The following is a 27382-nucleotide window of genomic DNA, read 5'->3' on the forward strand; positions in this document are numbered from 1 at the left end:
AGCCAGGATGGCTGCACAGAGTGTGCCGAAGCTTCCATAAGTGGCCTGTTCAGCAGCTTGTGGTTTTCAGTATCCAGAGAGACACTGCACTGAGAAATGTTGTCATGCAAAGCCTCTTTACCTAACCCTTCTACAGCATACGAGACTATTATAAAAATTGCATACTACAATAAACATATTAATTAACTGGCTGAGTTGTATTTTTGTTCTAGGGATATTATAGCTTCATGATCTAGGTCTTAAGATGCCCAAGCCCAACAAATCTACATATCAAGCACCAAAGCATTCTATTTTTTAACAATCTTATTATCAAAACTACTCTCTATCTGAATGCAAAGTTCAGACTTAATGTTCCTTACCTGGTGACTCAAAGTATCTAAGAGTAACTTCCTGAGTTTTCACTTCTCCAGCCACATTTTTTGCCATGCATTGGTAAATGCCTTGGTCTGTTTCTTTAGTATTCTGGATCATCAACGTGCCATCATCTAGCAAGTTTAGACGGGAATCTTCTTTCATACTGAGCTCATTACTGAGAAGAAAAGGATCTGCTAGAGTTAAAGCTTTAAATCACAAGTGCAGAAAACTGCCAAATAATAAAATCCAGGAGATAAATTACCCAAAATAACTTGTGGGAAAAAAGAAGTTTTACTTTGTTAAAAATAATGGAACTTTACATCTTCTCCTAAAGAGAAGAAAAGGAAAAACAAATCATGAAACTAATTTGCTAATGCAAGTAATGCATCTTCAAAATGAAAAGTTAAAATAATTTTATGAGGAAAAGCTTACAGGGAAAAAAATAGTGAACAAATACACATACCTGGTCTTTAAAAGGTTGTTCTAGTTGGCAAAACAATTAAAACTGTTTCCACTGGAAGTATGTCATACAAGTTCAATATTCAAGATACCTTCTACTAGGAGAGAGATTAGTTGCTTCAAAACCATCTTTGTGGCAACCTCTGCCTGGACAGTTCAAGGAGCACTAATGAAGCTGATTGTATTTTGTACTGGTTTAAAATCTAAATTAAGGTCAGGTCTTCAGGTTAGGTCATGAATGAATTTCTGTGATATAACCTAAGAAGTCTTAAGGGGTTTTGTTAAAGGAACTGTTTCTCAGTCCACCCTTCACTACATGATGAAGAAAGCCCAGAGGAGGTTTGACATCACACATCTTATGTACAAAACACAGCCTACTAATCTATTCAACATACTGCTCAACAGGTTGATGGCTTTTGACTGAAATCTTGCCATATTCAACTACCTTGCAAACTACTTTGCTCTCATTCATGCAGCCAGGAAACGAGCCAGTCAATAATCCCTTGCCCCAAGCTCAAGTTTCTTCTTAAAACTCATATGTGTATTGTGAATATGTTTTCTTTGTGTATTATAAATACTTGAGCCAGAGGAAATTTTGAAAAAATAATTATACCATTCGAGTTCAAGGCTCTGTTCTTGACATACTCCATAAATACCTTTGCTGCACGAGGGGTTCTCACTGACATCAGCAGAAAGATCTAGAACCAGGACTCTAAACCATGCCATTTCATCAGCAACTGACAAACTAAAATACTTTATAGAAACTATAATGGAATCTATGTTCCAGGTCAGGTTTGTATAAGAGCATTATTAATCCTAAATCTGATTTGCTGATGGTAAACTCACAGTTCATGTGTCCATTGTAGGTTCACACCAGTTTAAGGGGGTGATGTGCTGGCACAAGGCTGGTTCAGCTGTGCTGTGCTGTGCCCAGTGCAGCTGGAGGGAGCCAAGCTCTGGGCACAGCCTGAGCAGCCACTCTGCAGCAGGCTGGCCCTTGGGCTGTTTAAAGATAGTCATCCTTTATAGAATCTTCCCCCATCTTCTAAGCGCTGAGGGAAAGAGACGCCCAGACAACATGTCCTATCTCCACCCCTAGAGGCTTTTAAGACCCATTGGGATGAAGCAACCTGGTATAATACTGCTTTGAGCAGAAGGCTGCACTAGAGACCTCCTCCAACCTTGAAGACCTCCTCCAACCTGAATTACACTACAATCTTATGATATAAAGACTTGCCTGCCCTCCATGTACTAGTTTGAGGAGGCTGGAAACAGATGTCTCTCTCCTCTCCTGGGACAGAGCTCAACCTTGGAGGGAAGATATCTCTGAGAAGCTAGGGCTCCAGAAAGAGCTCTCTGAAACTTTAATTGTATCTAGCTGGAGTCCTTAAAAAAAGTATATTTTGCTCCACCCCAAAACATATGCAAATGCTAAGTAATTCACAGACAGTACATACAACATGCCCACAGTGGATTGCCTGGTACTTCTATATAAATGATTTAGTATTACAGGTGTGAGCAGCTTTGCAGGTATTCTACAGCTGAACATCTTACAAATACTACTAGAGTAGCAGTACTTTCTAGTTACCAGCTCTTAAATGTTTAAAATTATTAATAAAAGAGCTATGGGCCATCATTACTTCATATGCTTATTTTAATTATAGCATGTTTTTGCTGTAACTATTGCATATATTACTATATACAGCACATGGATATGCACCCAGAAATGTACACACACACAGACAAATGTAATTGCATCAAGTTTCTCTCTTCCTCTTTCAACTTACTTGTTTCGAAGCCAGATAATTTCTGGTTTAGGATTGCCTTCAGCCCTGCAAGTGAAGTACACTGTATTCCCTGAGGTAACATCCACATCCTGAGGCTCTGATGTAATTCTTGGCCTCTCTATATCAACAGTAAAACATACAAGGAACTCTTACTTATTTTAAAACTACTAAAAACTGGTAAATAAAAATATTTCCACATCTTGTATAAATAAAAATATTTCCACATATTTTACATCATGTAAAAAATATTTTTCACAAATGTTTTGACTTAAAATATGTATATGCTTAGTCAGGATTAAATGCACTTTTCCCTGTGCAAAAGCGACTGTGGGATTTCTGACCTCCTTCGTTGTTCCTTAGGACCTTTCTGCAGACTGGAAATAGATTGTGCAAATTTGTATCAGGTTCTAAAGCAGCTGTTTTATTTATTTGAACAGAGATTCAAATTGCCTATGAAGGAAAAACTTTAAAGCAGCAAGCACAAGTGCCATTCAAAATAACTTCCTCTAGATAAGTATCAGTGCCTAACCTGCCTCCCAGAATAATTTGTACAGCTTGCTTCCTGCAGTTTCCATATTCAGGCTCCTTAGATGTGCGAAGAGCTGGTAGGATGCCATGTGCATTATTCTTGCACCAAATTCCCTTTGTACTATCTTTTTCAAGAACCTTGTAGATACTTATGGTCATAGTTCTCTTGATCAGAATTATATCCACCACATAACCAAAAGGACAGTTTACTTATTGTATACCTTGGCTTCATTATGTGAGTGGGCAGGCAAATGCCCATAGCTTGATTAGAAATCTGCATTTTGATTTCAGAACACAAGAGGTGCTGGGCCAAGTCACAGGGTGCCCATGGGGCCAAGCTAATGCTCAGTGGCAAAGGATTCCAGTGCCTGTGTGGGGCTGTCCTATTAATTATAGCTGAGTAAAACAAAAATTCAGTGGCCCAACCCCAATTCCTACATCAACAAAAATTTTAAAGCCCAGAACTGTGTCATCAGGGGCAATTCAGTAGAGCCTCTTTCTTTCCTTTCCCTCATACAGAAGGGAATAAACAACAATAATATTATTGCAATACCATAGACCCTAGTTGACAATCCTTTTATGATCAGAACTGAAATATAAAAGGAAAAAATAAACTCCTTTAGTATAATCACCTTTCGTTCTTCAAGGGGAAATTTCAAACATGGTTATATTTGTTTCATTAAAGATAGGCTGAAGGGTAAAAGCAATCAATCCTGTCAGAATGACACAAAACCAGAAGAGGAACACAAAGAGACTTCTAGAAATAACCAATATTAACCAGAGGTGATCAGCGTTAACAAACAGAACAACCAATTCTAACTCCCCCAAAAAACACAGTTTAGGTACATGCAACCCATTAAAAACAAGCCATCAGGAAGTGGCAAACCCACCACAGTTCAATTCTTCTGGTGTTATCGTGGCCACCGATCTTCCCTGGATCCTCCGTGGATACTCACAGGTAGCTGCTGCCTGAGCGTTACCCGACTCCGCGTACGTCTTCAGCAGCTCCGCCAGCCACAGGATCTCACAGTCGCAGTGGAGAGCGTTCGAGTCCAAACGCCTGCACAAAACAAGGAGCAGCCAGAGCTCTGTTAGCAAGCCCCTGCCATTTTGCTAGGATCAATATGGTTCTGTAATGGAGCAATGCCTTTATCTATGAATACACACAACAGCCAACATGCAATACAGGTGATGGTTACATGCTTATAGGCATTCTGGTAGTTTTTATTAGAAGAATGTGTGTTATTTTTACTGCCCAAAGAAAAATCTATATATACTATTTAATCTAAAAAACAATGATTATAAATAATCCCAATACAGGAAATAAACTTAAGACTTTCAGTAACTAAAGAAAAGAGATATAGAACAATGTTCTCAATCTATGCACATAAACAACTGAAGCACAGTTAAGAAAATAAATTTAATATTTAATATTTAATTAATATTTAATATTTTAAATAAAAATTAATATTTAAATACTGTAAAAGGCATTTGCAAGGAAGATAAATATTGCAAAAGAAGATGAAGTCTAATTGGGTTAAGATTTCATTAGTTCAATAATAATTCAATTTACTTACAGTCTTTTCATAGATTCTAAATGACTAAATGTTCCAGGAATCAAATGAGCTATTCTGTTGTTATGCAAAAACCTGTTAAAAATAAAGAAATATTCATGTAATAATTCAGATTTTGTGACACATTCATTTCATTTACATACTTCTGGAAGGTTTTCAGAAAATTTAAGAAAAATAATTTAACCTGTTCAGCAACTCATTGTCTGCTATTTTTTAAGCAGCCTCCAAGGTGTACTTGGGTATGTCCATGTGGGGAAAAAGAAGCCATAAGTAACTACAAGGAAGGGAGTTCATAAGCATTCAAATTAGAAATTTAAAAAAACGGTCTTAAATAAATAGTCTAGTTCTTCATTCATAACATTTATTTTAGGCCAAACATTGATCACAGATCTTTGGGAAGTATTTTTGCAAAAGAAAAATAAACCACAGGCAATGCTCACTTCTGCATGCCTCTAAGGTCAGCCTCACCAAAGTGTTCTTGGAAAGACTATGTAGTAGTTACAGTAAAAAAAATTGGCTTAAAAACAATCTATGGCAATTATAAAAATATTATTTTTTAGTTTCAAATGCTTGATTTAATTCAAATAAGGAAGCAAGCTGTCTTCTGAATCTTACCCCAAGAAAAACAAACTTACAGCCTTTCAAGTTTTGGAAGATGAGTAAAGGATTCAGGTTCCAACGTTTCTATTTGATTAAAGTGCAGATACCTGAAAATATGTTAAACAAAAAGAAAAATACTGAAACAATTTTCTTCATTGGTAAAATATTTTAAAGAATTTATTGTTTCCATACTGTTTATAGATCTAAATGGCCATAGTGATGTAGCAGCTTTTTTCTGTTACCATATGAATTTCATACTTGAATCTGAGAAATAAAAGACATGACAAACAAAGATTGCAAAGTGTTTGCAGATCACTATATTGACTGTGTGTGTGTATACATACATATGCAAAAAAACCCAAACACTGCTTTGGAGATTTTGGAGATAATACTTTGAAAACTACTTTGTCAAGTCTGATGTTCATTGTATGCATGCTTGAAACAATTTATCCAAAAAAATTATTTTTTATAAGAAAAATGTTAGAGGCTATTTAGAAAACATTTACCGTTTCCAGCACAATTACATTTTTCGTGGCCAAATGTTTTCATTTCCGTGAGTGAAAATTTCAAAAGATGCTGAGAAATCATCTTCTCTATTCCATGAACACTGGCATTTAAAGCTGTGAGTGTTCTCAAAACCAAATTTGTAATATAAACCCAAGTTTGACTAATTTGACTTTAGATAAAGGGCTTCCTAGCAATTGGTGCTGTTTGATGCTCTCTGATGCTTATGCAAGCTATTAACATTACACAACAATAAATCTACACAGTTGTTAATGCTGTAAAATTGAGAAAGTTAACATAACAAGACGATTAACCAGACTATTAACCTGTAACTGTTGTGAAAATGGACTGCAATGGCAGGATCATTCCAGCATCTACTATTTTGTGGAGATAACCCTGAAGCTTGCAGATGAGAAAACAAGATGTAATAGATGAGACTGGCACAAGAAACTGTGAAAATTGTTTGTAGACTTTGGATCTTGATTATATCCAAATGTGTTCAAAACTTTTTAAGTTTCCTATTTGACCTCTGACAAACTCAGGAACCTCTGGAGAATGTGTATAAACAGAAATCACAGTAGTCTGAAGAACAAAAAAGCCTGTCATTTAAAAGCAGTGAGAAGAACTCCAAGCTCCTGAAACATCAATCCCTCAGCATGACAAGGATAAGGACGTGGGGATTCACCCGTGCTGAGCCAGATGGTGGCTGCGCAGAGAGAAAAGCGGGAGAAGCGGCGATTCCGGCCAAGCCCTTGCAGGGAGCCCTGGAAGGCGCGTGCAGGGGGAAGCCAGGCACGTGCCTGGCAGCCTCCCAGGACAAGCGCGAGCCAGTGAGCGATGCCAGGGAGCAGTGAATGGGGACCACAGAAAAAGCCAATAAATCAGCACGGGTATGATCAAGCACATCGGAGTGTCAAGCCTGCTTACTGCCAGTGCAACGTGTGGCCACAGAGTATCTTGAACACAGAGTATGGTCTTGTTAGCACAAAGAACCAAGAACTGCATCACCCTGCTGGAACTGCCAGTTTTCATCTCCCCTTTAAAAATACAGGGTGATTTCTTCTAAATTAAAAAGACAGATCTCAAAGGCAGATATTTCCTGCAAGGTTCATTCCATTTGCCAGCAGACAGAAGAGAGACCTCAGTGAGGAAGGACTGGTAGGACAAGGACTGGGCATGGCCCAGCCATGAGGTGGGCAGGCACTGCTTGCCAGGAGCCAGGACTCTGCTCATCCACCTTCCAGGGTCAGCAGCATATGGGCAAGGTGGGGATCAATGAAGAAGGACAAAGGGAAAAACCAGGCACAACTAGAGGGTTTGTTATCTCTGAAGCAGCTTTCATTTTGGAAAAAAATTACAAACACTACTTCTTTTGCAGGCAGCAGTGATTTTTTTCCTTTTTAACTTTCTTAATTCTTCTTGCATTTTTATGCCTCATGAGCACCTTGCAAACATATCTCTTTATATTCCAAATAAATTAATCTCTTGTACTTCTTTGGCATTGACAAGGCAAGATTTGTAGGCACTTCTTATTGGAACAAAAAATAACATTGGTAAAAGCAGACACACTTAGGCACACAACCCCTTCTTCAGCACCACAAATCGGGCTGAAATTAGAATGAGAAAAAAAGAAAGAATACCTCTCTCAGATAGTTTAATATACATTTCAAAACTCAAAGCAGCAGCCCATAATGGTTGTTTAGTACTCAGGACTATTAGAATTACAGATGTAATCAATATGTGCCTGAAAAGTCACCTTGGTTTTCCAAACAAATTAAAAAAAAATATTTCTGTTATAAACCTTGCCTTGTTTACAAGCTCACACCATTGCAGATACAATAATTCAGGTGCTGAAGAACATTTTAACAGCTAACTTTACTTCATCAGATATCACACTGGCTAAAGCAGCTCAAAAAAATCAAATAATAAAGTCCAGCTGGAAAATACTCTTAACTGCTTCACAGTAGTTCGGCTACACAAGTTAGTTGGGTTTTGCAGGTCTTTAAATTATGACCTATAATAGTCCTGAGCAACTTATCGTGCAATTTATTAATAGAACAAGGTGTTAAATATCTGGCCAAAATAATTTGTAATTCAAAATAAATAGATGCAAAAACCAGATTGCATTTTAAGTCTACAATAAAGAGAATAAAAAATCCTTGGCATTATGGCCTACACATTAATCCTGTTTTATAACTTAGGTTTATCACTTCTATTATTTTCTTCTATGTAGCACATTAAAGTTTTGCAAAGGTATATTTTAATATTTTAATTAATATGGTAATTTCCTGGATTTAAAATTCACTTTAAAGGTAACCATATTCAGGAAATAATCTCACACTGGCATATCTTTATAGGCATCTTTTATGTTCAGAGTACAAAGCACTAAAAATAGTAGTATCATGTAATAAGTTAGATATTAAAAAGAGTTTCAGATTGAAAATTGAAAGAAAAAGCATGCAAGAGTGACTTTTAAATACCTACATGTCTTTCTTTTTTAATTCTAAACTCGCTATCAAGAATTAAATAGAAGGAAAGGAAATACTTATAGGGAAAAATAGTCCAAAGGAAAGACCTCAAGAGGAAGATTAAGATTTTATCAAATTAGCATAGTATAGATTGTGTTTCTTACTATTAATCTTCTAGGAGAAAAATTTACAGTAAAATTCAGTCCCAGTGGCATCTGTCACAGCACTAAATTTAGGATTACATCTTATGTAGCTTAGTAGTTTTTGTAGGTGAGGACTTTTATTATATATGGCAACTGTTCTTTTTCTAATAGTATCATCACATCTTTGAGGAAGTACTTACCCATTAGCTGAGTATAATATATGTTCTGAATATTTAAACAGCATGTTTGCCCTTTTGATTATTTGAATAAGAATGAATGAACATATATGTTCCATATTTATCAAAGAGCTTTCCCTGCTCAGGAACAACAAGTAGAAACCTTAAACCACAAGGAAAAATATTTTAATGTATGTTGTGATAATGATATAAAATATTGGAACAGGATACTTAAGGAGATTATGGAATCCTCACTGAAGGCTTTTAAAATAAGGCTAGACAAGTATCTGTTTCCATTTTGTTGTCCCTAGCTGGTCTTATTGTAGAAGAATAAGGATAAACTTCTCAAGGCCCCTATCATACCTTTTGGGTTACCTTGTTTGTTTATTAATTAATTATCTGACATAGAGTCATGCAAAAATCAGGAACTTGTCATATAAAACAAGAAAATAAATAGCAACACTTCAAAAATACTGAAAACTGAATTGAGGTAAATAAACTTAATATAATAAACTGCATCACTATATGTTAGTTAAGGTTTTTGTCTATTAATTCCCCCTAAATATGTGTATATATATATATATATATATATACATAAACTACATCATAACTAATAACAGCTTATAAAGAACAAAATTAGTATGTTAATATGAAAGTTAAAAGAAAATGCAGAATTAGGATTAGGTAAACAGATTTAAATAATTCCATTAATATTTGGGGATGCCACTAGTTAAATAATGGAGAGTACACTTTTTGTCCCTGATACATAAAACTCGTAAGCTGAGATCTCAAAAATTTGACAGACATTTGGAAGGAAAGCAATGTATACACATCTGGAAATGGACTCCATTTAGAGCTAGATCTTGGGATCCAAACTCACAACCTCCCAAGCAGGGTATTTGTGACATTTCAGGTGGGATTCAGTTGTCAGGCCCAGGCACACAGAGGCACAGACCAGCTGTCTAAGCCCAGGCACACAGACAGCCCTCCCTGCCTTTCGGGTGTTCTTGCTGCCTTCCGGCTGCCGCTCTGAAAAAATGCAAGTTTCCTGCAGCTTTCTGCTGTCTCTGCCAGACCCAAACATATGTCTTGCAGATTTAACAGTGTCTAAACTGGTACTAAGCAGCTACTTTTCATCAACTGACTCTCTCTCTTCATGCCCAGCCACAGGTGAAAAGTTAGGTGATGAAATATGTATGGCTCAGCGTATTCAAGTACCTAAAACTGCCAATTTTTCTTCAGAATTCACCCTAGCAAACAGGCTTCAAGACCTGATTCAAAGATCTTATTCCCTTGGCAGAAATTTCCAAAGGAAAAGCTATTTTGACTACATCACCAGCTAAGAATTCTGCTTCAGAGGTTTAAGGAGGAACCTGCCAGCTGCAGTAAATACTTGGGGGGATTTTGTCCCTTATACCTGCAACAGTACATTTAGGTTTTAGTTAGTGTAATTTAGTTACATTTAACTACATTTAGTTTCTGGTAACAACAATCACTAAAAATGTGTTTGCTTTGCTGTTCAGGTATTTTTTTAAAAGCAACTATCGGTTGAATTCTGCTTCACTGGAGTAGAAGAAATTACTGTGAAACAAGTCATTCCCTGAAATGTGGTCCACAGTGTCTACTTCTGAGAACTCTGCTGAGCACTGAGAACAGCACTTGGCTGAGTTAACACAACCAGTAGAAAAATGTGTTCGATAACCTGTGGCCAGAGAGACCTCAAATGAAGAAGCATTGACTTAGTACTGTCAATACAGTTCAAAACTGAAATTAGGACTCTTAGGAACTTGTTTGTCAAGAGTAACTCTTGTCTTGTCAGCAGTTTTTCTACAAAGCTAATGTGATAAAACAGAGTCACAACATATTTTATGCTAAAGATGCATAAATGCCAAATCTCTCTTAAACTAAAAATCTCTAAGTGTACTCGCCATTAAATTTATTTCTGTGCCTGCCACTGGCTTCATGTGTTCCCATTTTCCCTCCTGGCAAGCTCTCTGTTTAGGAGAGAAGCAGAAGAACTCTATAAGGCAGTGAGCTCTGATGCAGGCAGTGGGGAAGCACCTGCCCCCCATCCCCCAGCTGACATGACACACGGGCAGAAAATGAGCAGTGACTCTGCCAGGCTCCATTTCCAATCTTCTCAGCTAGAGATGAGACTCAAGCCTTGAGTGTGAATCTCAATTTCATACTGAATAATGTGGATGTCTCAAAAGTTTGAGCTTAAGATGATACAGTGTGATGTCACCGTAGGCAGAGAGGCTTAACTGCCACATAGTGGAAAAGTGCATTCAGAAGGTATTAATATTTCAAACTGATTTATGTCTTTCAGTAATAACATAAATCAACAGGAAAAAAGAATATAAGAAAAAAGGATAAATATCACCACTTACAGCATATGAGGCTTGTGGCATGGGGAAGAACATTATATTGGAAACATTAGTAATTCAATAAATGGGCCTCAGTTTTCCAAATTCTACACAGAAATTATGTATTGCTATTAGCATGCAAGTAAGCCCTACCAGTTACTGTCAATATGGTGCAGTAATAATTTCTAGAGTAAAAGGAGAAGGAAGAGAAAGGCCTTAGGGAAAAAAAAAAACATATTTATATACTTTTTATAATTAACACTTCTGTTTTACATAGAGGCTCCTCCTTCAAAAGGCAACTATTGCACTGTAAAAGGAGCATGTATGATTTTGTACCCATATGAAGTGTCATTTTATTTCATATATATTCTGTGTCTACTAATATCCTTTAGAGGTTTACAGTGACAAGGAAACTGGTACATATAGAACACTTGTAATACACTGATACCTTTCAGGAGTTTAAAAATTTATATTCAGCCCCCAATATATATTTATACACTACAAAATGGATTGGTTTACTCCCATTATTTGGTAGTAAAACTGTGAAACAATTACATACAACTACAACATTTACAGCTTTTTCCTTTTTCTAAACATTATCACAATGAATGTAGAGCAATGCTTTCTGATCATAGAGTCACAGAATTGTTAAGGCTAGAAAAGACATTTAGGATTTTCAAGTCTAACCATCAACCTAGCACCACTATCAGGTTCATCACTAAACCATGACCTCAGAGTGCCATATCCAGTCATTTCTTGAACACTTCCAGAAAGAGTGACTCCACTGCTTCCCTGGGCAGCCTGTTTCAATGCGTTACCACCCGTCACATGAAAACATTTTTCCTAACACCAATCTAAACCTCTCCTGGTGCAACTTGAGGCCCTTTCCTCTTGTCCTGACATTTGTTACCTGGGAGAAGAGATCACTCCCCAACTCACTACAACCTCATTTCAAGTAGTTGTAGAGAGAAATGCGGTCTCCACTGAGCCTCCTTTTCCCCAGACTAAACAACCCCAGCTCCCTCAGCTGCTCCTCACAGGATTTGTGCTCCAGCCCCTTCGTTCACTTCACTGCCCTTCTCTGGACTCACGCCAGCAATTCAATGTCTCTCCTATAGTGATTATAAAACAAAACATAGTTGAACTTAATGGAATCAATGGTTTTGTCACGCTTAGGACTGTATTCTTCATTCTTTTTCGGTAGAAATTATTCTTCATTTTACAGGAAAATAAGTATGATTTTAATCAATCTTTCTGGAGGACATTACTGAAACACCTACATTGCAAATGATGAACTTCCTTACTTTTTAAACATTTATATCTGTATGTGGCAATGATTAAGACATATAAATAATAGCAAGGTTTTTATTTAAAAAAACAATTCTTGTTTCCAAGTATAACAAACTAGGGTTGAACTTGCAGAGGCTAATTTTGCTTTAGTTATGCTGTGTAAAACAAAGTAACTGCTGCAGTGAAAGGAATTGAGATATTATAAAAACCTGCAGAAATGAAAGCAGAATCTATCTCTAAGCAATACACATCAGTTTTCAACATTTTCCACAATAATTCTCCTTTGTCAAAGCTATGTAACAATGTATAGGGACATCAGGAATGCAAATCACAAATAAAAGACAAACATAGAAATGAGGAATTTGACACAGAGATCAATTGTGGTTTTTTCACATGCAAATGATTATGGGGCTCTCTGCCCAACCCAGGGAGTGCAGACGTGCAGAGCATGCAGGTAGGATGTATGGATCAAGGCGTGCACTTTTCCTCTGCAGGGGAACCATGGAGATGACAGCACAGAAGAGAAAAGGCACTTACAGTTGTTCTAGAGAGGCAAGTCCTTTAAATGCTTGCCTGTCAATTGACTGGATTTCATTCTTGTACAAATAGCTGAAACAAGAAACAATCAGTAATATTAGTACACAAACAAGAGCTACATGAAGGTGGAAAAGAAGAATTAAGTTGACACGTGAAGACAGTTTTTCAACTACATATTAGAAAAAAATACAAATCAAAAACTAAAAACATAAAAATATTCTGTCCTTGAGATTTCATCCCAAATGACTACTAGGAAAGACAAAAGTCTGGGGCCTTGAAGGCCCTGAGGCTAACACCCGGATGTATGTACTTGGGCTTCCCAGTGCTCATGGCACTACTTACTGGATTTTTGTCCCTTGTTCTCTTGATTGGTTTGCCAAAAGTCAAAATAAGTTCAACTTAATGGGACAGAATTTCATTAGACGTGCCTCTACCAGAACACACCAGGGATGCCACTAGCTTCTTGTTTTCTTTAAAATAGCTCATCTGAATACTTGTGTAAATATTCAAATTCAGATAGAGTGAGTCTTTTACTGGATTTGGAGAACAAACAGTGAGAAATTTCTGTAACTCCACCTGTGTCACCATTGGAATATTCACAAAAAAATACAAGTTAGAATATTGGTATTACATCCATAAAGCAGCACTGTATATTTGTTTTATCACTGTGTAGAAGATGGACATTAGGTCCCCATTGATACTCTATAATATAAACAGAATACACATGCAGAGTATCAGTATGATCACACGTGTTGCCTACACCATTTTATGGAATTAAAATAAATCAGGAAGGATCAGTGTATGTGCTCATGTTCATCATGCTCTTAGCAGCAAGGACGATTTAGTGAGGGGGTATTGGAGAAAAAATCACACAGTTTAGCTGATGACTACAGCTTCTGCATGGAGACAGCAAATGAAAATACTTCGGGGTTCAATGTGAGTCACTCTTCTTGTGTTAGGATAGGCACAGGTTTGCAGTTAAGAACTTTTTCACAATTATTTGACAAATGATTTGAAACTCAGTTAATTAGGCATGGGTTTCTATGGAAAAGGGATGAAGAGACTTTGTACCACAAATGACTTTATTAGCAGGCATCTTATTAGTAGTGGTTTTGGATTTTCTATTATTACAGTTTTCAGTAACTTACAGGAAATATTGCAAACTCCTTTTGATGCAACAGAAAAAATACTGGCTCTGCTGGAGGTGGTGGCAGTTTTTACACAGATGTGACAATGGGCAACATTTCACAATAGGCCCTAACAAGGAAAGAAGTTGTAGGTATTTGATATTCAACAAATGGCAACTTTGGAGAACAATAAGGAGTAGTATCCTTCTTTTGAATCTAAATTAACTTTTCCAATGCACTGCTTGCTGAGAATCCAACACATTAATATACAGAGATTCCTGTGTGCTTTATTAATGTAGATATGCATATAAATAAAAAAACAGAGTTCTTCCAAGAACAGGCAACATGGAAGTAAAAATTTCTGAGGTTTTTAAAATATTCAAAACAAGAAAAAAATTAATGTCATCTGAAATTACTGTAAAAACTTTAAAAATAATTTTAAAACAGTGATTTTATATGTGGAACTGGTTTTTATTCATTTGAAAAATATCATGAGTATTAAAATATTTGTTTTGGCTCAGATTTACCAATTCATTTGAGGATCACAGTCATTACAATTTTCTCTCCTTAATTTTCCCTTCTGTTTGATATTTAATTCCTATCTTATTTTCCTGTGGGAATTTTAAGCACATCTTTTCACTCCTTAGAAATGTCGAGGACTGAAGAGCTGAAATGTTATTTATCTTTCTTAATACACTTAATTCCACTTGGCAGTGTGGAAATCCCTCTTATTTCTGAGTACTAAATTTCTGGTCAGACCAGAGAACAAAAGTGGGCTTAGACAGTTTTGAAAACTGCCCTCAGTTAATTATCTCTTTTGGGCATTTCAACAATTTTATTCAAAAAATCTGAATTAATCAGATTTTTAAAGAAGTTTTACCATAGCCATTCATATAATTTTTATTTACTCTCGGCAGAGAAGAAGAAGGCAGAGAGTGAAAATCTGAGTTGAGCTAGACTGGATAATTACTGTAGTACTGCAGACTTTTACCACCATACTGCAGGGAAGGGAGCAGCCTTTAGGGGTTCTTACCAAGCCACTGCAGTGAGCCTTTATTTGGGATTCAGCTTTAAACCAGAGCTTTTTCCATTCTGACCAGAAAACCCTCAGCTGCAGGGAACTCAACCAACCTCAGTCAACCATATCCCTCCCTTCACAGAGAAACCCCAGCAACCTCAGGGCTACGTGCCCTATGACAAATGTGTTAACCAGACTTCCATTTAATTATGTAGCTATTTCTCTGAGGACATTAACAGAAAGGAAAACATATAATTATTTGCCTAATGGACAGAGACATGACAGAATATAAAGTACAAATAAGTATCATTCACAAAAAAAAATTATCCCTCTAAAATGGTACCATGCACATACAGTGTTATAGAAGTAAAACTCTGTAAATACTGCTAAATTTTAACAAACATTCTCAAAATTTATCTCAGTTACATTATCAGAAAACAAATGTAGTACAATTAGGGAAAAAACTATTTATCATTTAATTTACCTAAAAGCTCTCTTACAGTACTGAATATTAGAATTTTACAGGAGATGGATGAACAGTGGATTAAGATGAAAAAGGGATATATTTTATTAAGACATTAAATTATTTTTTGACAATTACTAATATCTAGTTTTAGAAATGTTAAAAAAAAAAAAAAAAAAGCTTCTTTTTTCCAGAAATGCAAGCAAGGCTGCTAGAGATCAGAGGTGTTGGTCATATACTTCAGAAATTAACAAACAGGTAATCAGGTATCAGAAAATTTGGGAGAAAAAGTAGCTTTAATTAACAAGTGTACTAGATTGTCTATGAGGATATTATTGGGGGGTTCTTTTTTTCTTTTTTTAATGGGCCATATTAAAAATCATGTGATTCAAGAAAAGTAAGATTCAGATATATTTGCTTGGAACTGGAGAGAAAAAAAGGCAAAAAGTAACAACAGGCATTGTGGTGTTAAATATCACAAGTAAATAAACACCCAAAGACAGGTTTACATAGCAACACGAAAGACAGTGGAACCAGCAACATGAATTGCAAAGAAAAGAGATCTGGAACCACTGAAGGTGCCCCGAGGACCAAGTAACATGACCAAGACAGCAAGAGTGGCAGAAGGCACAGAAGGAAATGAGACCTAATCTCAAACACATCATCTACCACTTCATGCACCAGACACAAAACAAAACTTGCTCCCTGTTGGCATTTCTGGAACTGCTGCACTTCATGCAGTCTCAATTACCATTTACCATAATTATGGTAATACTTTCATGTCTGTTTCCTCCTCCATGCATTTCATACCAGGCCAATATACATTGTTGACAAAGTTAATTTCATTGCCCAGTTTTATTTCTTTCACTTCCTTCATGTTATCTTCTAGTTCACTGCTCTGTCAATGTCTAATATATGTTCTCTTTATCTGGACAGGTTTTTAATAGCTAACCTATATTATATATTTTTCTATATCTCCTCCTGACTTCTTTCTTTTTAAACTTACCTTCATTTTTTCCACTTCTGATTCTAAATCGTCTAGTATTCTACATGTTGAAATGGTAATAATATGTCTCCCTTCAATTCCCAACTATCTTCTCTCTTGGAGAATAAACTGTTGTCTTTTAGGCTTAGGAAGAATTATCCTTTCAAGTTGCTACAAATTTACCTGCATCTACATTATAAGGTTGGGAAGCTTACTAAAGAGCTTTATTGCCAGCACTGAGGTATATGGAATAAAGACAGATGAACAGAAAAACAGAGAAGCAGAAGAAAAAAAAAGTACCCTCTTAGTTTCACAACAAAACAATAATTACATTTCTTTCTTTCCAACCTTTAGTATATTAATACAAAACCAAATTATTACCACAAACAGAACAGCAAAATCACATAAAACTGATTTTATAATTGCCAGAATTTCAATTACATAAAGAACAAGATAATAAAAAATCCTAAAAAAAAGTTTAAAAATTATGTGCACAGTTTTCTTTTTACAATGTCAAGACCAACTTTTACCGTGATGAATACTTTCAATGCAGAGAAAATTGCGAAAATACTACTCTTCGTCAAAAAGTGTTCTTCAGATAGTTCTGGTAACATATACTCCTCCTAAAACTCTAAGCTCAACTTCAGAAAGGAATAGGACAAAGAAGCATTTGAAAATCCTGATTTAGATCCTGCTGAAAAAATTTTTGTTTCAAAGCAAAATGCTGATCTTCAGCAGCCATACAGGAATGGATCTTAATATCTATCTCTCAGAGACTGGCTTCTAAAAAAATAAATATGCTGTGTTATACTTTATATATTTTATATAAAAATATAGAACTGTGAATATTTTTACTTAGTTTTATATATGCATGTTTATTGATTGCTACAGATTTTATATTTATATATACACACATATACATAATCAGTGGCTAAATCAGAGCCACTGAGAAATGACAGGTTTTTTTAAATTAGTGAGGGAATTATATATTTTCAGAACCACATGCAATTCAGTACAACTTGTCATAAGAACAGAAGTAACATCTTGGATCAATGATCTAGTTTTATGAAACATGACAGTACAAGTTAGGTTTGCAAATACGCACAGGACCAGATGATACTAAACCTCCATTTTTCCAGGTGATTTGACTTTATAATAGTACATTCTGAGCAGTATTTCTAACTTTTGCACAATCTCTCACCCCTGATTTCTACTTCAGTGTATCCTGTTGAAAAGAAACATTTTGATTTGTTCCCTTCATTTCACAGAATACAGTTAGAATTCAGTTACTCAGCTGAAACTTTCACTGCTGATTGTATTGTATTGATTTGTTACATTTATGTGTTCAGTATTGATAATCTGACCGGTACCAGAAATTTTGTAACTTTAAGGCTGCTAAATTTAAACATTTGTCACAGCCATTGACACAGGCAAAAACCCCCTTAGTTTATTTTTTCAAACCAAAGAATAGCTTTAAAGAGCTCTCTGCAGTAGAATAAATTAACACATTGAACTTTATATTTAAATTTGCCAGGGAACAACAGGAAAATAAAAAGATCTTCCTTTTAACAATATAGATACTGACAGCCATTACTACATGTATATGAAAACAAATCAGAGTTCAGTTAACTTTTTTCACTTTTTCATTGAACGGAACACACTGCATTGTTGAGCTTTATTTCAGGTTTACTACAGCTAGGAAAAGGCAAGCCTGTGAAAACAAAATAGTATTGAGAATCAAGAAGAATCTTTGTACAGTTGCTGACTCCATAGTCAGTTTGCTAAAGAAGTTTAGAAACCTCACATAGTAAAACCTTATGTACTGCACTACCAGAATAATCATGCAGACATTTCTTGTAACAAATACAATCATCATGGACTTTAATCATTCATTGGCAACAGTCTGTTCAATATTCTTTTCCCTCCTATTTTGTATAGGTTAAACAATTTCATTGCTGAAAGACAATACACATAAAAATAAGAACAGGAAACGTAATCAAGCACAACTTGGAAAAACAGGCAAATGTGTCTGCACAAATTGATGAGATTTTCTCCCAACTCCCACCTCCTTAGAGGTCTTCTGGCTGTATTCTTGGAAACTGCATGGAAATTTCAGTTTCTGAATTGTTTCCAAAGCAATGAAATCTGAATGTGACCTTTTTTTTCTGTATGTCATTCAAGTAACCATCAATCAATGCTCCAAGACAATGGAGTGAAACTTTTTTAAATGACACTCCATAAGGTCAACTCCAGAAACTAGAGCTGAGAATCTATGACAACTAACTAAGCAGCTTTAGTCTATTATACAGACAAAAATAACATTTTTGATGCCTTTTGTTTATTCATATAATTAATAACCTTGGTATGTTTGTTAAAAAATAGAGAAGTTAGTCTTAAAATATACAGGGTGACTGAAGACCTAGAACTAGCACCAAATCATATACATACTCTAATATTTTGGGTTTGACTGAATTTTTCACTTATGAATTCAGTGAAAAATTTAGGGATAGTTAATAAACTTAGGTAAGTTACAGCCTTCTGCAGACACAACCTTTGGACTTGCTACTTTAGAATCACTTTTTAAAAGACAAAAAGTACCTGTGTGAAGATTTCAGTGACCATTGAAGAGGTGATTTTCTACACCTTTCAACATATCCCTTTTTAAATTATAAGTTGCATATAATAAACAGCACCTAGTTGTCACTGTTGGGTCAGAGATGACACAGATAAATTATTGACACACTTCATGCATTCTCAGAAGGCTAATTAGCATAAGCCTTGTTTATTTCATCCTCTCCTGTTTTATAGCATAGAACTATATAGCATAGAACTATAGTATAGTTCACTACAGGTGGACTTGATTGGTCATTTAATCAATACATTTCACATGATTGGTTAATTAACAAGGCACACATTTGTAAACAACCTTATGGGTAAAACAGTTTATTGCAAAACACCAGGTGCAGATTGTTTAGAATTCTTTCTCTCCTGCACCCGAAAGCTTCCCAGGCCGACTCATGGGAAAGCTTGTCTAGCTTTCGCTCTCTCTGACCAGAGAGCTGCTACCACAACTAGTCAGTCCTTTAAAATGTATTGCCAACAGATAGCAGTCTTTTATTATCAGCTACTATGAGAAACACAGTTGCCCCCACCCCATAAATTCATTTCACAGACGTTCAGTGCAGTTTATCTCCTAATATAATGAGTCAGATAGAAATCACCATCTCAGATTAGAACACTTTCTCACTGAAGAAGCTGTTACACAGTGAAGTGACATTTCATTTAACTTACAGATATTTCAGATTTTCAAGGTCTTCAAATGCCCCACTAGGAATTCTTTTGATTTGATTGTTGTTTAGAAGCCTACAAAAAGAAATAAACAACCATTTATTTTAACATAAAGAAACACTAGGGAAAAAAAGTGTAAAAGCAAGGTCAATATAGTATTAAATAGAAAATGCTTTTTCCCCTAAGAGTAACTGTTAGAGAAAAAAATGTTATGTGCTTACAGCTGGTCAACCACTATCTTGCAGGTGAAAACCTGAAAAATTAGACAGAATTGTGAAAAAATAAATTAAAAAATACCCAAACCCATAAAAACAGCAACAAAGATAAACAAACAAAACCCCAAACCCAAACCAAAACAAAAAGACCCACCCAGAAATGGAATAATATAGTTTCTTGCAGTTATCTGTGATGTAGATGAAGGGGAGGAAAAAACCTTCTGCATCAAGTATACACATCAGTTTGAAACTGACAAAAACAAAGATTTGTCACTAGCAGGTGCATTAAAGTGACTTTTCCCAGATGTTTCTTAGCAATATCTTGTGTACTGGGCCCTTTACATTGTACAGGAACACAACTGTCCGTATGCACATATTTGCACTCATCCCTCATACACTGGTTTTACAAAGAGAAGGGAATTAAACTTAATGTATCCTGTCTTTATTTGGGACTTGTGAATATCAGATCAGTGATTTGGACAGTTAAAACTTGAGCTGGATATTTGGCAGAAATTGTAATTCAAAACTGGGATCAGCTGCAAAGAGAGGTTAGATCAAAGAAGACTGGAAATAGGGACAATTAGCAAGAATATCTTGGCAGCACAGATTTGGACAATATGCATTTCAGGGAAAGTCTTTTCTTCTGGTCTCAATATAGAATAAAAGATGTGTCAGTATATTTGTCATGATTGCCTGCAGATAAATAGTGATCCAAAGCTCACTGACATCACTACTGTATTTCAACTCATACACTACTTTTCTTCTGGGAAACAGTCACATTTACAATAATAAGTTATGTACATTTAAAAGTAAAAAAAAAAAAATTGTCTGCCTTAATTCCTCATGCCTGCTAATATATTAAAGAAGAGAAACATGAATGCATTTGTTTTAAAAGTGATGCCTGAAGGAATGATAGAAGAGATACAAAGTTAAAATTACAAAACTCATACTAATTGTATTATTGGTTGTAAAAGGTCTTTTAGAGAGACTTTTCTTCACAATTGTATATGATAACAAAGACCTCCATAAAAGGCAGCTCAGTAGGAACAAAACCATCTGACTCCTGCCAGTCCTGGTAAGCACATTAAAATAGGAAAATTCAGAATATTAGAATTTGTCAAATATTTTGTAGCTGTAACACATTTGCACATCTCAGCCTTTGAACAGCTTTCTTGTAACCCCATGGATTATTATGTGATATTCCAGCAAAACAATTTAACACCATGTCAAAAAAATCTTACAATTATGGTCTGCATTTTTTCATGAAATTCAATTAAAGTATATTAGTAAAATACTAGTATGTAAATATTTTTCTTTTTATTTTGATAGACATATGTGTGTTTTTGCCTTCAAATATTTTGGTCCTAACCCCCACTTCCACCTGTGTAAATGCTACAGCTCAAATTTATGAGTCTGCTTACCTGCGAAAAGTGAGCAAATATGACACATTATCAAATTGATCATATTAAGTCAAAAGGGAAAGGGTCTTAGGGTTGAAAAAGGACTTACAGTGTGTTCAGGTTTTTAAGCCGTCTAAACTCTCCTGGCTGGATTTCTTTAATCCTATTAAATCTTAGGTCTCTGTAGAATTAAAAAAAAAAATCAAGTTATTAAAAAAGCTATAGAAGCTATTTTTTCATATGAAAAAATTAACTAAGCACAAGTCCTTTGTGATGACTGACCAGCCTCTGTCCATAAAACACAGCTTTTGACCAAAGCAAAACAAATCCAAGCACTGTTTGACAAGTTTAGGCAGAGGATTCACCAAATCCAGCCTCAGTGGTCAGCTGAAGGCTCTAAGTTAAACCTGTGGTCACGAAGTATGTTCTCTTCCACAGTGAAGCAACTTGTTGTTCAGTATTTCATTAAATTGAATTGCCTCTGTACTTTAAAAGCTGTTTGTAAATAATACCATAGGACAAAAATGCATATTTATAAATAAACAGATATAGAAACATTTGCATAGGAAAAAAAAAAAGCAGGAAAAAGAAGAGACAGGTTAAGACTTTTAAGCTACTCAATTTTTTAGTTCTGAGTAAGGAGGCTTAAGTGCCCTGTGTTGTCTTGCTTTTAAAACATGTAAACCCAGCTGCCTGAAGCTAGACATTTTCTTATTTAATTTTATTTTCTCTTATTTTTTTTATATGTTTCTACAACCTTCAGTTTCCTGTTAGTTCTACAGCTTAATGAGAATTCCAAGAAGAAGGAAATCTATTTCTCAAGCAGCACTCTGTAGAGAAAGCAGGGACAGGGAGCAAGGTGGAAGTGGAACAGGGATGTGGGGAAACACCTTGGCTGTGCCTGTCTCACCCCTCTCTTCTGCTGAGAGCAGGCAGCAGGGCTTTCCACCTCTGCCACCTCCTGTTCTCCCCTGACTCCATGTCTGTCTACTGTATTCCAGCAGCCCAACATTGGTTTAACCAACTGGTCAGAACCAGCAATAAACCCATGCAAAAGAACCCAAAACTACCAGGAAATAATTTTCTGCCTGGTAAGCAAAATGGACAAGCTTCTTGGGAGAGCACTCAGGTGAGAGGAGGACTACAGGACCAGGGGAAAGGAAGCAGGGTGATAAGTCTGTCCTCTTCCCTAGCAACAGACCAAGGACACCAGGACCTTATAGTGCCTGGTAAGCAAACAGAAGGGAAGCAAATGGAAAGTAAGTAAAATCTAAAACACTGTGATGACGTATCTTAGAACACACACTTACCAATTGCTTTCAAAAAGTAGGACATAAACATGTTACAACTGTAATCTTTGCACCACACCTGGTCTCAGTTAAAACAAATATGCTCTGCATTTTAACAAGTAATATGTTAACAAAAGTCTCTCTGCAATTTGGTCAAAGGAAATACAGAAGAGCAGACAAAACGTCAGCTGCATCCTAAATCATACAACCCCACCGGCTGAGGCTGTATTAATGGCAGGTATAGTTGTCGAAAGTCTTTTATAAAGACCATACTTAAGCATCATTTCTCATGGATCCACCCATCAGAACTTATTCAGCTCTAGAATAATGGTCTCAGAAGGACTGCAAGGAAAGGATTAGACATGTGGTTCTGTTTGCATTACACTCCACCAAAATACTTGATCAGTGACTGGAATAAATGAGGGATGCAAACTTCTATCTCTTATTTAGATGTCTAGTTAAACTGCCTGTAGATGTGCTGGACAGCCCCTTTACATAACACTCAGTGAACTGAGGATTTCCAGATTTAGAAACACAAATTTTCACAGCACTAACTTGTTCTTCACAAGAGCACTTCTTTAGTTCTACCTTAACAGCATTATGTTTTGCTCATCACTCAGGTGTTTTATGTGTCATACATATATGTTCCTGATGAGAAGGAGACACTGCCTCTGAATCTCAGGTGCCAAGATACTCTAAACAACCATGGAATGTCATATTCTGCACTGAGAAGACACAGCAGATCCCTCTGTAAGAATCATTGGACATGACTACCACTTTGCTTTCATTGCTTTTTCTAGATTATCTGACAGTTTATTGTGTTCTAAGGGAGCATTTTAGTTTTGATTAAAATAGTCAAAAGTGAAAAAAAAATCAATATTCATGTATGTAATATTGGAAACTGAGTATTTTTTAAAAGCCTCAAACTACCATTACAACTAGCAATATTTAGTTCCTAAAAACCTCTTTATTTAGATATAAAATAATATACATTCATCCATATGACAAGCAGGCCTATTCCCTACATCGGTGCAAAGACAATAAATAAAAATTTAACTTTTATGAAGGGAAACAAGGAGCCAGTCCACTGGGTCAGCAGCAAAATGAGCCCTCTTTTGATGTATCCAATCTACTGTGCAGTAACTCATGAGAATAACTGGGGATTAGGAACACCAAGCAAAGTAATTACATGCATTATTACATGCAGTACCAAGCTGCAATTTATCTCTACTCCTAATACTATTGCTCTTCTCATATGAAGTTGTAAAAGCTAAAGAACACATCAAGTTTGAAATTCTACCCATTCATTTTCATTCTACATAAAGATATGTGAAAAAGGAGCTGCAATAAAACACAGCACATAAATTTTCTCTAAAGCACAATATATTTTGTATCTGTAAGTAAAATTATAAAGAATATATATGTTTTGTTCAAAGTCAGTACAACATTTACATTAAAATTGGAGGGAAAAAACAATGTTAACCTTAATAAAATGTAGGATTATAATTTTATTATTATCCATATTTATTATCCATTCTTTCAAAGAATATTTCCTTCTTCAAAGGAAGTAGCATTTATTAGTGTTTACTCAAAGTATTTTCATTAATTTTCAGCACATAATCCCCCAAAATAAAGAGTTAAACAGCTCACAAATTAAGAGGATAAAACTTAAATCACAACCATTGAAGATTTCTAAAGAAGAAATCTGTGAAACTGTGATAATTTCCCTATAGAACAAGATAATAAACTAGCGGATAAAGGAAATAGAATTTACATTGCATGCATTAGTTTAGGGGGTGTGGTATATGCCATTCACATAAACAATAGAGGAAATCTCTGTAAACCGAGTGTTCAATTGCTAGGGGAAAACATATGCAAGACCAGTTATGGAAGTGAAAGGTTGCACCAAACAGAATTGGCAGAAATCAGATTCAGTAGAAGAAAAAAAAAAAAAGCAAAAAACTTTAGTTACTGTCTGAGAAGTTACCACTGTCATACCATCATAGGAAAAAAAAAAAATAAACAAACCCATTCCATACTAAACTGAAGCGCCATTTCTCAGGCTTGAAATGTCATGCCCCCATAGCACAGACACCATATCCAGCTTATGATAACAGAATGATTTCAGGGAACAGAAGAGCTCAGAGCAAAAGCCCAACAGCAATCGGAAACATCCCCTTGGAGAGTGAATGGCAGGAATGAGGACTGTGTTAAAATTGAAAAATGAGTATGGGTGGCACAAATAGGCCATTATGGAGCAGATCTTCTAACGCATTTTGTGTTGCTGAAATAATGTGTGGTCAATCAGCATGATGAGGTTTCTTGACCCCTTTTTTCTGACTAGTTCCGGCCCAACCATGCCACATGACTTTCACTCACAAAAGCCTGTTCCCTGCCCATTCAATTCTCTTTCACCTTTTTTGCCGCTCCCCTTTTCACTCCTACAAACTGATATATCCTGGCTGGATGCTGTGCTTTGGACCAGAGCAAGCCTGACTCCCACTGACCAGCCAGAGTGCACCAGGAGGTCAAAACAGCAGGCTGAGGGAAGCCACTCAGCTGTCGACTGTCATTTTTCCCCCTCCTAATCTCTAAACAATAAGTGAAACGACCAATTAAAGAAATGCAAACACCTGTGATGATGACGCTGAATTTTAGGGCATTTAGCAACTTTTGCATAACAATTCAAGGCTAAATGTCACACATTTGGTTTTTAAAATAAAAATGTGTTACATCTAATACCGATTGTCTCTTTTATTATGTGTTTCAAAGTGAAAACATTTACTTCTTGAAATTGTAGCTGGACAACATAATTCAAGTTGAAGAATCCACCTCAGCTGCACAGGCTTCCACAGAAGCTAAGCCCATCATTTTGAAGCATGTCTTGCCTGAATAACACGAAGAAAATATGTCCATGATAGCCAGTAAACTGAATACTCTCAAGGGTTATTTTCCTGGCTGCACTCAGGAGCTCTGTTCTGTGCTAATCCATGGAGCATGACCAGGAAATGTTCGGCAGAGCGCGAGGCTGCATGGGCCAAGAACGTGCCAGGGAGCAGGCGCTCAATTTAGCAACTGGATGCCCTTGAGATTCACGTTCCAGCGCCTCGGAATGGCCATGGTCCCACAGCCATGGCCAGGACATGTGCCAGGCAGGGTGTGCACACACACTGGCTTTGCAGGCTTCCTGCGTTCCGTTACCTGAACAGGGCTGTGGGAAGATCTGTAAGGCCCAGATGTATGGCATGTAAGTAAATACAATATTTGTATATGTTTCCTTTTCTGTCACAAAGCAAACAAGAAATGTGCTGCAGACACTTTTTGTCTGGAGGAAAATGAATCCTCTTCTTAATAAATTCTTTATTTGAACTAACAGCATCCATTTGTCTCCCCCTCTTTACACTGCCCATTTTTAACTATTTCCAATTTAGCATGGAAAATTAACTTAACAATATTTTTATTTAATTAAACACAGTGAAAATTTCTAAGTATATAAAAATTAAAAAACATTACTGACCCATAAGATCCAATGCTTCTGTAGCACATCCTGCACTGCAGGACATTCTTTAAAGTTTGCACTGGCAGTGTGCAGTAATGAAAGATAGGGTTTCTCTTTTAAAACATCCTTATGGGGTATGGCAACATTGGATCATATGAATTCACTGCAAATTTACAAAACAACTCTTTATAAACACTAAAGACCTTAATAAATATTTCGATATATAACAGTCACACAGGGTACACAGCAAACAGTACAAAATTGACCTTAAACATCAGCAACTTACAAGAAGAACTAATTAAAGAAGTTTCTGTTCAAAATCTCTGAGAGAAGGGATTGTTTTTACTTAGATCAAACCATGTGCTTAACATAAAAAGTGCAACTTTTTATATAAAATGCCTAAAGTGCAGTTTTCCTTTATTCTTTTTTTTCTAGTTATTGCTAAGCAACATACAGAGTAGAAAGCTAAAGTTTATAATTTCATTACTTTTATAAAGGGTTCGACTTCAGGTATTTCAATAATATTATTTCAGATCCCTTTTTGCACATGCTTGAACTTTAAAGATTCTGTTGCTTCATCAAAATCAGAAAAATCATTAACTGTTCTAAGTCAAATGGATTTAAAGTAGGGTTGTGAAGAACCTTCATGTGCTCTCATCATGGACCTCAAAAGGCAGCTACCTCAAAAGGTGGCTACCTTTGGATAAGATTGTGAATACTCAACATCAAAACTGGGCATTCCCGGTCATCACACCACCAGTGATAACCCACTGATCTCAAATAATAAGCACTCATTAGTCAGCAGTTATGACAAAAAGTGTCATCCTAAGCAGGACAAATGTGAAAATTCCTTATAAAGAACTGCTGAAGCAGCAGTGGGAAAGACAGCAGGGCTTCTCCTCTGCTTGATCCATCCCAGACATTTACTTCTCATCTCCCCCTGAGGACTGGGCATCCTGTGACTTATTAGGGCTTAGAGGATGTCCCTAAGATCCCCCCATTGCTAGAGAGTATATTAAAAATGGCTTTCATTTTTTCAATTTTAATCTGTTTCAGAAAAAAAAAATTGTCATGACCCAATACTAAGATCTTTAATAAAAAAATTAAACCCAAAATTTAACATATTATGCTACTGCTTCTTCTAGAGTCATCTTTCTCTATATATACATATATAATTAGCCAATTGTAACATGGATATAGAAACACTGTATTAAGTGATGATGTAATTAAAAACATTTATCTTGGGAGATATTGCATGTATACAAAGCATAACATCAGGGAATTCACAAAAAAACTCACTCTGCGTGTCACA

General features: G+C 36.0%; 1 protein-coding gene across 1 annotated transcript in view; it reads right to left on the bottom strand.

The window, feature by feature from the left end:
• The window catches only part of PXDN (peroxidasin), an 85050-nt gene that overhangs the window by 37097 nt on the left and 20571 nt on the right, over nucleotides 1-27382 (bottom strand). Inside the window, exons 2-9 of the mRNA XM_053973960.1 lie at nucleotides 21392-21463; nucleotides 19671-19742; nucleotides 12787-12858; nucleotides 5338-5409; nucleotides 4706-4777; nucleotides 4019-4188; nucleotides 2601-2718; nucleotides 360-529 (exon numbers count right to left, since the gene is read on the bottom strand). Of these exons, the coding sequence (XP_053829935.1) occupies nucleotides 360-529; nucleotides 2601-2718; nucleotides 4019-4188; nucleotides 4706-4777; nucleotides 5338-5409; nucleotides 12787-12858; nucleotides 19671-19742; nucleotides 21392-21463 (818 nt within the window). The remainder of the gene's footprint in view (nucleotides 1-359; nucleotides 530-2600; nucleotides 2719-4018; nucleotides 4189-4705; nucleotides 4778-5337; nucleotides 5410-12786; nucleotides 12859-19670; nucleotides 19743-21391; nucleotides 21464-27382) is intronic.

The sequence above is a fragment of the Vidua macroura genome, chromosome 3 (assembly GCF_024509145.1).
Source record: "Vidua macroura isolate BioBank_ID:100142 chromosome 3, ASM2450914v1, whole genome shotgun sequence".
Lineage (NCBI taxonomy): Eukaryota > Metazoa > Chordata > Aves > Passeriformes > Viduidae > Vidua > Vidua macroura.